General features: G+C 36.0%; 1 protein-coding gene, 1 long non-coding RNA gene and 1 pseudogene across 3 annotated transcripts in view; 1 reads left to right on the top strand and 2 right to left on the bottom strand.

Moving 5' to 3' along the window:
* The window catches only part of LOC103510838 (cytosolic endo-beta-N-acetylglucosaminidase 1-like), a 3,872-nt gene extending 3,738 nt beyond the window's left edge, over positions 1-134 (bottom strand). Inside the window, exon 1 of the mRNA XM_008475537.3 lies at positions 48-134. Coding sequence (XP_008473759.1) covers positions 48-134 — 87 coding nt within the window. The remainder of the gene's footprint in view (positions 1-47) is intronic.
* Positions 1-725, top strand: part of LOC103510837 — a 10,298-nt pseudogene extending 9,573 nt beyond the window's left edge.
* Positions 726-963: 238 nt separating this feature from the next.
* On the bottom strand, positions 964-4,146 carry LOC113468119. Of its 2 annotated transcripts, none has more exons than XR_003391970.1 (2): positions 4,036-4,146; positions 964-1,102 (listed from the first exon to the last, which is right to left on the bottom strand). It is a non-coding gene; the product is annotated as an uncharacterized LOC113468119 (long non-coding RNA). The 2 variants fall into 2 exon arrangements; XR_003391971.1 differs by having other exon boundaries at positions 4,004-4,137.
* Positions 4,147-14,694: the final 10,548 nt, after the last annotated feature.

The raw sequence follows: 14,694 nt of genomic DNA, 5'->3' as shown, positions 1-14,694 counted from the left end.
TAATAAAAGGTCGTGTCGGTGTTCCAGTAATTAGTAGAAACAGGAACCATTTTCTTGTGCTCTACTGTCAGCGCAAAAGAATTTAACCTCAAGCTGCTGCTGATTTCTAGTTTCTTATGCAATAAATTTTCCATAGCTTTCCTGTGCTTATAAACGATGGCTCAGAGCAAATTAAACGATTTCGCCGGTAGATTTGGCAAAGGTCCCAAAGGAGTTGGTGTAGGCCTAAAGCTAGCAGCTTTAGCTGGAGCAGCAGCCTATGGTGTCAGTCAATCCATGTTCACAGTGGAAGGTGGTCACAGAGCCATCATGTTTAGTAGAATTGGAGGTGTTCAGAATAATGTGTTTGCTGAGGGGCTCCATTTCAGACTACCCTGGTTCCAGTACCCAATCATCTATGATATCAGGTAGTTATAACCTTCAGTACTTGATCCTTACCGATATAGTATTTGAGACAATCCTAAAGTAGATGGTTCTAAGACAGTTGATTTTTACCAACATTCTGTAGCTTTATTTAAAGCTTTCTCCACCTCCACCCTTCTCTTAATTGCCTGTGTAAGTTAAGAGAAGCTTTTGTTAATGGGATTCTGTTTTGTTTACTTTCTTTCAGATCTCGACCCAGAAAAATATCTTCCCCTACTGGATCCAAAGATTTGCAGATGGTCAATATATCTTTGAGAGTGTTGGCTAGACCTGATGCCAGTAAATTACCCAAAGTATATTGAATTGCCTGTGACTTGAGGATTCCGAAACATTTTTGAAATCTAATGTAGCTCAAATTATAAGAAAGTTAGAGGTAAAAGAAAAAATAATTTTTTTTAGCAAAAATAATTGTTTGAGGAGCTTTTATTATGGAAGAAATGACCAGAGTAATTCAGCTGTCTAAATCCTTTATCGGGAGACAACAATCCCCTTCACTATCGCTTGACATTTTCTCTTTCAGATGCTGTGCCGTGGGTAGGTAATGTGTGTTTTTGAAACCTAAAGGGCTGTTTGTCTTAATTCTGATATTCTGAACGAAGAAAGCGTCGTGTAATTGACAGTTTTTTATGTACGCAATGTTTTAATTTCCTAGTTTAAGCCTACGTGCATTACTTTCGTACTGTGTATTATATACAGGGTGTATAAAAAAAGTTTCCACCCCTGAAAACTCGAGAACCATTTGGAATTCGGAAAAATTCTAAAACACTTTTTTCTTTATTTTCAAGGCGAACCTAATTTAAGGGGATCTCAATTTTTCGGCACTATCAGGGAAACAACTCACGGAAAATTTTCAAAAGCTCGCAAACAGCTAGATAATAAGGAGATCTGTACCTACTAATGATGTGTAAATACACACTTAAGGGACAAGATAAGTCCTTCCCTAGGGAATAATATCGAGGAAGGGAGGGAAGGAATTGAAGAAAAGGGGAGAGGAGCAAATATATGATGTTGAAAGGGACAGAGTGTGAAGAAGAGTGGCTCTTTGATGTTTGTATGATGAAGTTTTCTACGTCCCACATTTCCTCTTTCTCTTCGGCTGTAGGTAACTTGCGTACTATTTCAATTTTAACCTTCTAGTTGCGTAGGTACTAAAATGAAAAAAAGTAAAAAGATGTCCGACTTGCGTACTGGGTCTTTTTTGTTTATTTTTCGTAAGGTTGAGGGATTTTTTTTTTATTAACATGGGACAAAAAAATTCCCGTTTTCCTAATTTTGCTCAAATAATTAAGAAGTCCTTTTTATATGTTTCCTAACCCTATACTAAATCTAATAACACCCAAAAAGTTGATCATTTGTGAAAGATCTTGTTGTGTAAGTACTACCTAACCCTATCATTCCCAGAAAGTTAATCCTTTGTGAAAGTTCTTTTCGCGTGCTACCTAACCCTATCATTCCTAGAAAGTTGATCATTTGTGAAAGTTCTTTTTGCGTGCTATCTAAGCGTAGAGACCATCAGCGTCGGTATATTACAGGCAAGAAAATACGATTAGATGTAGTGGGAATTGAAAGGAGAAAAAAGAAATAAAAATAAACAAACAAATCGGGAAATCTTGGTAGTAATGCCGGAATGTGATATTATTAATAGACTACAATACATAGAGGAAAGAAGGTTAGATACATTTGGAGTTCATAGGTTCTTGATCATTCTTTACCAAATGGCGCAGTATAGGTAGGTAGGTATTCAGGTTTGAGCTCGATCCGACAAACAGGGCCGGAGTTATGGCCTTTTAAAATTTTCATTTTTCCATGTTCTCTCGCCAATAGGGGGAGCGCCAAAGTTGGGAAATTCATATTGATTGGTGATTTGTACTTCTAATGGGTAGGTATTATTGGTACAACGTATAACTGGGTATAGGGTAGTTATGTTTCCGTTTCCCAGTAGATACGTTTGGGTTTTGTACTTCAAATAGGTCCCACTAATGGTCCATATTGAAAAATAGTCTCAAAAATAAAATTTTGAAACATCCATTTTCCCCCGGAGGCCATCAGGGCCGAAAGTCTAAATTTCATTTTTGGGTCTATTTGAAGCACAAATCACCAATCAACATGATTTGTACTTCAAATAGGTCCCACTAATGGTCCATATTGAAAAATAGTCTCAAAAATAAAATTTTGAAACATCCATTTTCCCCCGGAGGTCATCAGGGCCGAAAGTCTAAATTTCATTTTTTGGGTCTGAATTTCAATATGAATCATTAGTGGGACCTATTTGAAGCACAAATCACCAATCAACATGCATTTCTCATTTTTGGTGCTCCCCCTATTGGCGAGAGAACATGGAAAAATGAAAATTTTAAAAGGCCATAACTCCGGCCCTGTTTGCCGGATCGAGCTCAAACCTGTACCAAAGTAATACGTTCTTTAAGGCTTTTGATAGGATGTATCACAAATAGGGGTTCCTATTTAAGATTTTAAAGTTGACCCCTCTGATTTAAGATTTTAAAGTTGCCGCCCCTGATAGTGCCGAAAAATTGAGAATGGCGAGAGAACATGGAAAAATGAAAATTTTAAAAGGCCATAACTCCGGCCCTGTTTGTCGGATCGAGCTCAAACTTGTACCAAAGTAATAGGTTCTTTAAGGCTTTTGATAGGATGTATCACAAATAGGGGGTTCCTATTTAAGATTTTAAAGTTGACCCCTCTGGGGCCTCCCCTGATAGTGTCGAAAAATTGAGATCCCCTTAAATTAGGTTCGCCTTGAAAATAAAGAAAAACGTGTTTTAGAATTTTTCCGAATTCCAAATGGTTCTCGAGTTTTCAGGGGTGGCATTTTTTTTAAACACCCTGTATAATTATTGAAGTTGATAGGTCTAAGTTGTTTGGATTTGTGAATAATATCTACTTAATACCTATAGGTTGCTAGGTTCTTAATTATAATTAAAATTTAATAAGAGATTATACGTACGTACGTACGTACGTACGTACGTACGTACGTACTACAGCAGGTTCGCCTTGAAAATAAAGAAAAACGTGTTTTAGAATTTTTCCGAATTCCAAATGGTTCTCGAGTTTTCAGGGGTGGCATTTTTTTAAACACCCTGTATAATTATTGAAGTTGATAGGTCTAAGTTGTTTGGATTTGTGAATAATACCTAGGTTGCTAGGTTCTTAATTATAATTAAAATTTAATAAGAGATTATACCGACATTAATATTAAAGTGTTAGTAGGTATAATGGGACAACTTGTTCTAGGCTGACAGTCAATGTCTAAATAAAGCACTACTTGTAGCCGACATTAATATTAAAGTGTTAGTAGGTATAATGGGACAACTTGTTCTAGGCTGACAGTCAATGTCTAAATAAAGCACTACTTGTAGATAAGTAACACCAAACATGAGTCTACCTAAGTAACCACTTGTAAGTTTTGTACAACTTTTAAGGTTGGTACCCACCTATGTTAAAGTCAATTATAACTGGTAAGTACCTAGTACCTACAAACCTACTTGTAGGTAACACCAAACATGAGTCTACCTAAGTAACCACTTGTAAGTTTTGTACAACTTTTAAGGTTGGTACCCACCTATGTTGAATAAAAACTAAAGTCAATTATACCTGGTAAGTACCTAGTACCTACAAAACGGCAAATTCTTTGGAAAACTGTTAAAAATGAAAAATGATAAACACTGAACTCTCGTGCGACCTCATTGGTTGAAACTTTACGCAGAACTGAGTTACTTACTGTACTGAGTAGTCAGCAGATGGTAATGTCATGAAAAAATCAGCTGATATCAGCCACAGCCATGTAAATGAGTTCTGAGCATGACCAAACTGAGATTAGCTTGATCAGCTGATATCTCTTAAGCCTCGTTCACACTTAGGTACACAAAAGTGAAAGATTCAAAAGAGTAAGTATGGTGCTTGTACTTCGCGCCAGTTGTGTTGTAATTTTTACTTTTTGCTTCTTTATTTTAACTAGTGACAATTTATTAGACATACCTAGGTATTTAGGTAACAATATCTTGTATATGCGGAAAATGATTCCAATACCTACCTACTCTATTACTATCATCGTCTAACCTTCTATTGAAAATTTAAATGTATTGGTTAGGTAGGCTCTTCAAGTAAATCTAGTTAACAAAATTTTGTATGGTACCTACACGGAGGGTGAAAAATATACCCAAAACCTTTCTCTATGATCATGTTATTTTTACTTTATTTATTTCAAATTAGCATTATTATATTACATGGCTGTATATTAATTAGTTCTATGTTGATATAATGGCAGTACAATATTTGTGATATTAATAATTTCGTTAAAAGGAACAATGGTTGCGGGATGAGGCGGAGTTTTTGTGAAATTTTTTGTACTTCGCGCCAGTTGTGTTGTAATTTTTACTTTTTGCTTCTTTATTTTAACTAGTGACAATTTATTAGACATACCTAGGTATTTAAGTAGGTAACAATATCTTGTATATGCGGAAAATGATTCCAATACCTACCTACTCTATTACTATCATCGTCTAACCTTCTATTGAAAATTTAAATGTATTGGTTAGGTAGGATCTTCAAGTAAATCTAGTTAACAAAATTTTGTATGGTACCTACACGGAGGGTGAAAAATATACCCTTGCAAAACCTTTCTCTATGATCATGGATCATGTTATTTTTACTTTATTTATTTCAAATTAGCATTATTGTATTATATGGCTGTATATTAATTAGTTCTATGTTGATATAACGGCAGTACAATGTTTGTGATATTAATAATTTCGTTAAAAGGAACAATGGTTGCGGGATGAGGCGGAGTTTTTGTGAAATTTTCACATAATAAATTAGAATTTTACTTTTCGGTGGGCTGCTGAACAGTGATTGTCGGAAACATCAGTGTGCTGCTCGTGAAAAGTTGATGCCTGGGGCGTTTGTTCCTATAATGAAGTAACAGGACTGGGATATGTTATACAAATGGAGAAACCCCTATAGGATTGACTTGTTGCTTTGCTGGGTTGGGGTTTGTTTAGTTTTGGGCATTTTTTTCGAGTCCGAAATTAACATTGATTTTTCTCCTCCCCAAATAAACACCCTATGGCAGCGGCCAAACAAGTACAATCGTATCTCTCTCAGGCAAATTGAAATGTAAATTTACGGAGCAAGGGTCTTATGGGTCACTGGGGAACCAGCATAATTACTCGAAAAATTGATGTTCAATTTTTGGTTAACCCCGTACTTTTTTTAGTTCCGTGTGTGGGCGAGGTGTTGATTGAGGTTATAAGGGGGTTGTTGGTAAACTTCAACCGTAAACTTTTAGTTGACGTTTTCACCTCGCTTGGGTTAGTGTTTACATACTATTTTGTCTGTGGTATTTTATCAGGAAAACCCGCAGAGATGCTTTTGAGGTTCATATTTTTGTACCAACGATAGCCCCCCCCCCCCTCCAACAGTCATCACTCACCAGTTTTATTTTTACCCCCTCATCCCTCCCCTCTACTCCATAGGAATCCCCTGGTGTTAGATTGTAAGGTAATAATCATATTCGTTTTCATACGTATACATATTGGTGACATATTTCCCCACCAAACTGTAAACGCAGTGAAGAGAGGAATTGCAAATATTTCTACACGTTCTAGCGCTAAAGCTGTTTTTTATTATTAAGTACAAATACTTTACACTAATTTGAATAAATTTTGTGCATACGTACTTAAAGAAAATACTGACGGAATTAAATGATGTTTATTGTTTAACCATTATTAATCAAGAAGCTAAAGCTTGTACTCCAACGATAGCCCCCCCCCCCCCTCCAACAGCCATCACTCACCAGTTTTATTTTTACCCCCTCATCCCTCCCCTCTGCTCCATAGGAATCCCCTGGTGTTGGATTGTGAGGTAATAATCATGTTCGTTTTTATACGTATACAAGTATACATATTGGTGACATATTTCCCAACCAAACTGTAAACGCAGTGAAGAGAGGAATTGCAAATATTTCTACACGTTCTAGCGCTAAAGCTATTTATTATTACAAATACTTTACACTGATTTGAATAAATTTTGTGCATACGTAAAGAAAATACTGACGGAATTAAATGATGTTTATTGTTTAACCATTATTAACCAAGAAGCTAAAGCTTGTACCTATTTGGTCACGATATCCGAAATTGAATAAGCAGAACCACTTAAAAATAGTGGGTGAATGAAGGACCTCTAATATAAACCGTCGCTATTGTGAAATTTCAGTTTCACCAAGTTCCTATATCTAGACCCATCTAAGTATACCTTGAAACTTTTGTGTTCAAAAGAAAGTTTCTACCTTTGTTTATGAAACTACCCCGCCTAATTGCTTTAGGTCCAATTTTGCGTTCCCTGTAATCTAATTTTCGAAAGGATACCCATACCCAAAGGTAACTTAATTCCAAAGTATACGGCAATGTCTCTTATAGTCTCATATTTGTTTGTTTAAACTTTCCAATACCTTCATCTCCAACTTTTTGTGAACGGGACGTTTTTTGTTTTTTCAAATCGAGTAACTGGAATACTGGAAAGCTGGAGGGGAGTCTGGTATATGGCGCAACGCAGCATAAGTCTCCACTTAAAAATAGTGGGTGAATGAAGGACCTCTAATATAAACCGTCGCTATTGTGAAATTTCAGTTTCACCAAGTTCCTATATCTAGAGTCTAGACCCATCTATACCTTGAAACTTTTGTGTTCAAAAGCAAGTTTCTACCTTTGTTTATGAAACTACCCCGCCTAATTGCTTTAGGTCCAATTTTGCGTTCCCCGTAATCTAATTTTCGAAAGGATACCCATACTCAAAGGTAACTTAATTCCAGAGTATACGGCAATGTCTCTCATAGTCTCATATTTATTTGTTTAAACTTTCCAATACCTTCATCTCCAACTTTTTGTGAACAGGACGTTTTTTTTTTTTTGTTTTTTCAAATCGAGTAACTGGAAAGCTGGAGGGGAGTCTGGTATATGGCGCAACGCAGCATAAGTCTCAATTCTCATCTCATGCTGAAATTTTCTTCTTCAGATGAGAGCGGGCATGTCCTAACGAGTGAAAGCTGGAAGCTCGTTTTCAGCTGTTTTTCTTCTCATCTCAAATTTTCCCCTCATGTTCAGTAATCGGTTCGAGTGTTATTTTTACGTCCATCATCATCAGTTTATTTTTAAGTGTGTGCATTTTTTTCTGTCTCGCATTTTGTGAAATAATTTTTTGGATATAGTTGTAATTTATAGTGTAATTATTTTGTATTTTTTATTTTTTCCAAAGTATTTACTTTTTTCTCATAGGTTAGTCGTGTGAAATCACGAGTACTCGTGTATAACAAGACGTTTTTCTACCACCTGTTTTAAGTGGGTACCTACCTATTTCGCTTTTTTAAGTTTTATAATTTAAATAAAAAAAGCTCAGCAACACATTCTAGTCACGTGCAGTTTTTCTATGCAAGTTTGTAATAGAAAAAATAGATGATTTGCATTTATAATTTTCAAATGTTGAAGGCTCTTGGTTCACACCAGGTCCGAACTTCAGGTTATGAGAGGGATAGAGACGTTAGATTCTGCTATTCTCGAGTGTTATTTTTACGTCCATCATCATCAGTTTATTTTTAAGTGTGTGCATTTTTTTCTGTCTCGCATTTTGTGAAATAATTTTTTTGGATATAGTTGTAATTTTTAGTGTAATTATTTTGTATTTTTTATTTTTTCCAAAGTATTTACTTTTTTCTCATAGATTAGTCGTGTGAAGTCACGAGTACTCGTGTATAACAAGACGTTTTCCTACCACCTGTTTTAAGTGGGTACCTATTTCGCTTTTTTCAGTTTTATAATTTAAATAAAAAAAGCTCAGCAACACATTCTAGTCACGTGCAGTGTTTCTATGCAAGTTTGTAATAGAAAAAATAGATGATTTGCATTTATAATTTTCAAATGTTGAAGGTTCTTGGTTCACACCAGGTCCGAACTTCAGGTTATGAGAGGGATAGAGACGTTAGATTCTGCTATTGAAAATAGGGGATTTCATAAAGCTGATAGGAGATATAGGTAATTAAGGGCAAGGCCAAAACCAAAGTAACAACATGGTGCAATTCTCTGCATTTGAGGAATCCGGGTTTAAGTCTCGCCAGTACAATTTTGTGGCTCTGGTATCAGGGCGGACTCAGCCTCGTGAGTTCAATTGTGAGTAGCGCCCTGTGCGTAGAGACCATCAGCGTCGGTATTACAGGCAAGAAAATACGATTAGATGTAATGGGAATTGAAAGGAGAAAAAAGAAACAAAAATAAACAAACAAATCGGGAAATCTTGGTGGTAATGCCGGAATGTGATATTATTAATAGACTACAATACATAGAGGAAAGAAGGTTAGATATATTTGCAGTTCATAGGTTCTTGATCATTCTTTACCAAATGGCGCAGTATAGGTAGGTAGGTATTCCTAATAATAATAATGGGTAGGTATTATTGGTACAACGTATAACTGGGTATAGGGTAGTTATGTTTCCGTTTCCCAGTAGATACGTTTGGGTATTTTAAATCCTAGCAAGTCAAATTACTTGGCAGTGTGCCATCGAAACCCTTTGACCTTTAACCCTAATTGTCGTAACTCGAGTCACGTGACCCATTGCCAATTTTATTTCGATGTGGGTGGCCCATATGTGGGCTGAGGACAAATGGACCCATTTGACTCACCCGCCTACATGCCCCTTGCAGTTATGCAACATGTCGTATTCATATGGAGACATTTGAAAACTAAACGGTGCCATTTGGACAAGAGAGAATGCCGTGATAGCAGGGGGGGGGAGGAGGAGGAGGAGGAGGAGGAGGGAGGAAGAATTAAGAGGAGGAGGAGGTGGAGGGTTTAGAAGAGAGTAATAAAGGACGGAGAAAGTATTATAAAGTCTTCTTCTTTGTTTAACTTTTTTCTCCTCTCTATTTCTCTCTCTCTCTCTCTCCTACGAGGTAACGAGAACTGTGTCGTTCCCTTTCAACTTCGGAATTATGTTGTCTCTTTCTTCTCCTCTCTCTCTCTCTCTCTCTCTCTCTCTCTCTCTCTCTCTCTCTCTCTCTTTCTCTTTCTCTTTCTTTATTTTTTCCCTTTTACAGAAAAGCACATTATGTTACATGAACAGTAATTAGGTAGTGCACCTGATGTGTGTGTATGTGTATGTGTATATGTATGTGGTACATCCAATTAGTAAGATTAAAGAAGTAATTCAAAAGTTTTTTAAAAAATAAATCAAAGTTTCCTCTTTAAATTGCGAACAATTTAAATTGGATTAAACTTTATTTAACAAACCGTCCCAGGTTAGGTACCTACTTGGGAAACTTTCATTACAAAATTGAAACTTTTGGGCAGATAAATTTTGCGAAAAAGTCCAATAAAATCCTCCAAGTTCCCTTTTTACTTTCTATTACTACAGTATAGCGAGCTATACTAGTAATGAAAGTTTCAAATACGTATTTCGCAAATGTATTAGAAAGTCGTGTGATGTTCACACCAGATTTTTTAGCATCAGAGTAGGTACTTACACAACTCATACTTTTGCCATAGGACACTCAACCTGGAATAAGGTAATCAAAGCACATAATACCCATGTTTATGATTACCACCATAAGGTTGACGCTGTTCTTGAGAAGTCGAAAGTAGGTTCTACCTGATGTGTGTGTATGTGTATGTGTATATGTATGTGGTACATCCAATTAGTAAGATTAAAGAAGTAATTCAAAAGTTTTTTAAAAAATAAATCAAAGTTTCCTCTTTAAATTGCGAACAATTTAAATTGGATTAAACTTTATTTAACAAACCGTCCCAGGTTAGGTACCTACTTGGGAAACTTTCATTACAAAATTGAAACTTTTGGGCAGATAAATTTTGCGAAAAAGTCCAATAAAATCCTCCAAGTTCCCTTTTTACTTTCTATTACTACAGTATAGCGAGCTATACTAGTAATGAAAGTTTCAAATACGTATTTCGCAAATGTATTAGAAAGTCGTGTGATGTTCACACCAGATTTTTTAGCATCAGAGTACTTACACAACTCATACTTTTGCCATAGGGCACTCAACCTGGAATAAGGTAATCAAAGCACATAATACCCATGTTTATGATTACCACCATAAGGTTGACGCTTTTCTTGAGAAGTCGAAAGTAGGTTCCTGCCATTGAAATTGTTGGTATAACATTTAGATTGGTACACCCATGTGTATGTAAGGATGTATGTAGTAGGTTTGTATACAAATTACTGTCTGTCGTGTTCATGTCGGATGTGATTTTTTTTTGCCCGAGTTTCATTAATGTTGGCATAATCAAAGTGCTACCTGTAGGCTTGGGAGGGTGGCTTTCATTCAAACAAATAGATTTTGTGGGAAATGTTTACATTGCAAACTGTTGCTGAAAATCGCTTGAAGACATTCACAATTTTACAGGCATACATGAGGTACCTAAATATTTTGATTGAGTACCCAGGTATATGTATGTGGTTTTAATGAACTATGTATACGATGTTAGATGTTTTGTTCTGAATAAAAATAGGTAGAGCAATTTCAGTCGTGTTCAATTTCGGATGTGATTTTTTTTTTTTTTTTTTTGCTCGAGTTTCATTAATGTTGGCATAATCAAAGTGCTATCTACCTGTAGGCTTGAGAGGGGGGCTTTAATTCAAACAAATAGATTTTGTGGGAAATGTTTACAAACTGTTGCTGAAAATCGCTTGAAGGCATTCACAATAAATTTTACAGGCATACATGAGGTACCTAAATATTTTGATGGAGTACCCAGGTATATGTATGTGGTTTTAATGAACTATGTATACGATGTTAGATGTTTTGTTCTGAATAAAATTAGGTAGAGCAATTTCGATCACAAATAAAGGGCTGCAATAAGTATGTTTTCTTTTAGGATTTAGGATTAATTATTTTAAATTGAATTAGAGATTAAGATTAAAATTAATTATATAAAAATGTAGATAATTAAATTACGGGCTGCAATAAGTATGTTTTCTTTTAGGATTTAGGATTAATTATTTTAAATTGAATTAGAGATTAAGATTAAAATTAATTATATAAATGTAGATAGTCAAATTAATTAATGTAGATAACTAACTAACTAACTTAAAACTCAGAAAACAATGAAAAACAAAACTCAAAGGTGATAAAGTCGAGTGTTAAGTAGTGATCCTATACACTAGTGATACACCCTGTTCCTTGCTCGGTATGCAGCGCTCCCGTTTCATCAACCACCCTGTATTTTGTGTTCAAATAATGTATGGGAACATAATTTCCTAGTTGTCATCATATTTCACACTTTCCTCCTCTCCTTGTCTTCAAAATGGCCTACAACTCATTCAAGGTAAGATTTATGCATATTTCAGAGCTACTTAAGGGTTTCAAATATGCATGCGAATCCCCCCTCCTTGTGCAAGTTTAATGTTAATGTGTTGTGTACATATTTCTACTAAGTATCTAAGTAATGATATGAACCATATAGGCATTTGGTGCTTTCTGTTGGGTTTCATATTCATCCTTGTCGATTATATTTACTGCCACCTCAAACAGTCTTGAGTGGGCGATTTTCAGCAAAACGTGGCAGTGTGACACAAGCTATTGCTTTCAAACAATGCCATTTTTGGTGTAATGTCACCAACCTTAAGTAATTGACGAAAGGAAGTACCTAGTAGTTCTTAGTGGTGTACCTAATATAGTAGGTAGTTAACGGGGTAAACTCAAATGGAGGTTAGTGGTGAGAGTTCAAGTCATAACCGGGGCAACCATCATGGGCAACCGTTATCTGCCCACACTGTTGGACAAAGGTCTTTTTTCCATTCCTCCATTGAATTCTATCCTGTGCCTTAAAAACATCGAGACCATTTTTCATTGTCCTCAATGGTTTAATGGTAGTCTAGTCATAATCCAATTAGAACTCTATTAATTATAGGACGTACTCCGCTGAATAAAGTGGTTTTTGCTTCTTTATTATTTTTTAAAGGTCGCGGTCGTGGTTGAGAAAAAGAACGCAATTAAATTAATTTTCTATTGGATTTTCTTTTTACTTCCTTTTATTTCATGTCTCTTTTGTTCAAGCCATTTTTTTATGGCTCGCTTTTTTTCTTCCTCTTTTTCATTTTCCAAGATTGCTTGGATCTACATAAGCATGCCCTCCCCTTATTTTATATTTACATTCCAGGTATATCGGGTACTTCGTCTCTCCCTCCCTCTCTCTCTCTCTCTCTCTTACTTTCTTTCTCTCTCTCCCTCCCTCTTCTCTCACCTTCTCAAGGCAATATTATCAGTTGCGCTTACGTGGGTGATGTTTCAAAGTTATAGAGCAGGAAAAATGAGGACCATCGGATTTTTTTCTTTTTCTTTTACAGGAAATATTTGAGCAAATCCGTTTTATAAAAAATCTGGAAATGGAACTTTACGAGAGAGTGGTTGTTATTTTGATGTAGGTAACCTTTAATGTATTTTTTAGAAAATATGAATCTTTTCGTAAAAAGTACCTCATACAACTTCTACTGGAAAGGGAAGGTAACAGTTCTTTAGAGCAATTGAACTTTTCCTTTTTCCCCCCGTTCCCTGTTTTGTAGTGCCAACTAGCGAAACTTTCGGAATTAGTTAAGAGTTAAGCTAATGTTAGGTAAATCGTGAACTTTGACGTCACGGCATACGCTCCCGTAGGCGATGACGTCACATCAAATGTCCCAAGCAAAGCTCTAAAAACCGGAACTAGTCGCCATCCGCCATTCGGCCATTCCACTAGCGCTAGCATTGTGTCAATCAGATCAATTAATCATCATCATCTTCAACTACTCGCGTGCACGGTAATTCCTTTTTCTAACTGTAATCTTAACGATAGTCCTTGCTCTCCCGAACTAAGAGTTAAGCTAATGTTATTTATCGGTAGATGGTGCGATAATTTTGAAAGGAGAAGAATGTACAAGAAAGAGAGAATAATATTGTGCGGGACGGTGTAGGTAGAGTGGGATATTGTGCCATATTAAATAACTCAATTTTCTCTGTGAATCTTGTTAGACGAGAGGTTTCAGGCGTTATTCAAATTTTAGTCTCTACTCACTTCAGATAAATAGAAAGTTGCCTTTATTTTATTTATCCTTTGGTAATTCCCAGAGGATCTCCCTAAGAATGAACTCAATAATTTACATTCTTGTCTTGTGTTTTCGTCTTTTCGTTCATTCGTACTTCCATATTATGATCGATCGATTGTTTGACCAAATTTTTGCCAAGTATCTTATCTACTCTTTTGTGCAAATATTTCATTCAAATATTCATGTAAATAATACATGAAAAACATACCCGGTAGCTATATAGCTGTCTAAATCCTTTATCGGGAGACAACAATCCCCTTCACTATCGCTTGACATTTTCTCTTTCAGATGCTGTGCCGTGGGTAGGTAGGTTATGTGTGTTTTTGAAATCTAAAGGGCTGTTTGTCTTACTTAATTCTGATATTCTGAACGAAGAAAGCGTCGTGTAATTGACAGTTTTTATGTACGCGATGTTTTAATTTCCTAGTTTAAGCCTACGTGCATTACTTTCGTACTGTGTATTATATACAGGGTGTATAAAAAAAAGTTGCCACCCCTGAAAACTCGAGAACCGTTTGAAATTCGGAAGAATCCTAAAACACGTATTTCTTTATTTTCAAGGCGAACCTAATTTAAGGGGATCTCAATTTTTCGGCACTATCAGGGGCGGCCCCAGAGGGGTCAACTTTAAAATCTTAAATAGGAACCCCCTTTTTGTGATACATCCTATCAAAAGCCTTAAAGAACGTAGTACTTTGGTACAAGTTTGAGCTCGATCCGACAAACAGGGCCGGAGTTATGGCCTTTTAAAATTTTCATTTTTCCATGTTCTCTCGCCAATAGGGGGAGCGCCAAAGTTGGGAAATTCATATTGATTGGTGATTTGTACTTCAAATAGGTCCCACTAATGGTCCATATTGAAAAATAGTCTCAAAAATAAAATTTTGAAACATCCATTTTCCCCCGGAGGTCATCAGGGCCGAAAGTCTAAATTTCATTTTTTGGGTCTGAATTTCAATATGAATCATTAGTGGGACCTATTTGAAGCACAAATCACCAATCAACATGCATTTCTCATTTTTGGTGCTCCCCCTATTGGCGAGAGAACATGGAAAAATGAAAATTTTAAAAGGCCATAACTCCGGCCCTGTTTGTCGGATCGAGCTCAAACTTGTACCAAAGTACTACGTTCTTTAAGGCTTTTGATAGGATGTATCACAAATAGGGG

This window comes from Diaphorina citri, unplaced genomic scaffold (assembly GCF_000475195.1).
Source record: "Diaphorina citri unplaced genomic scaffold, Diaci psyllid genome assembly version 1.1 scaffold649, whole genome shotgun sequence".
Classification (NCBI taxonomy): domain Eukaryota; kingdom Metazoa; phylum Arthropoda; class Insecta; order Hemiptera; family Psyllidae; genus Diaphorina; species Diaphorina citri.
This window is presented reverse-complemented; position numbering and strand designations above follow the sequence as displayed.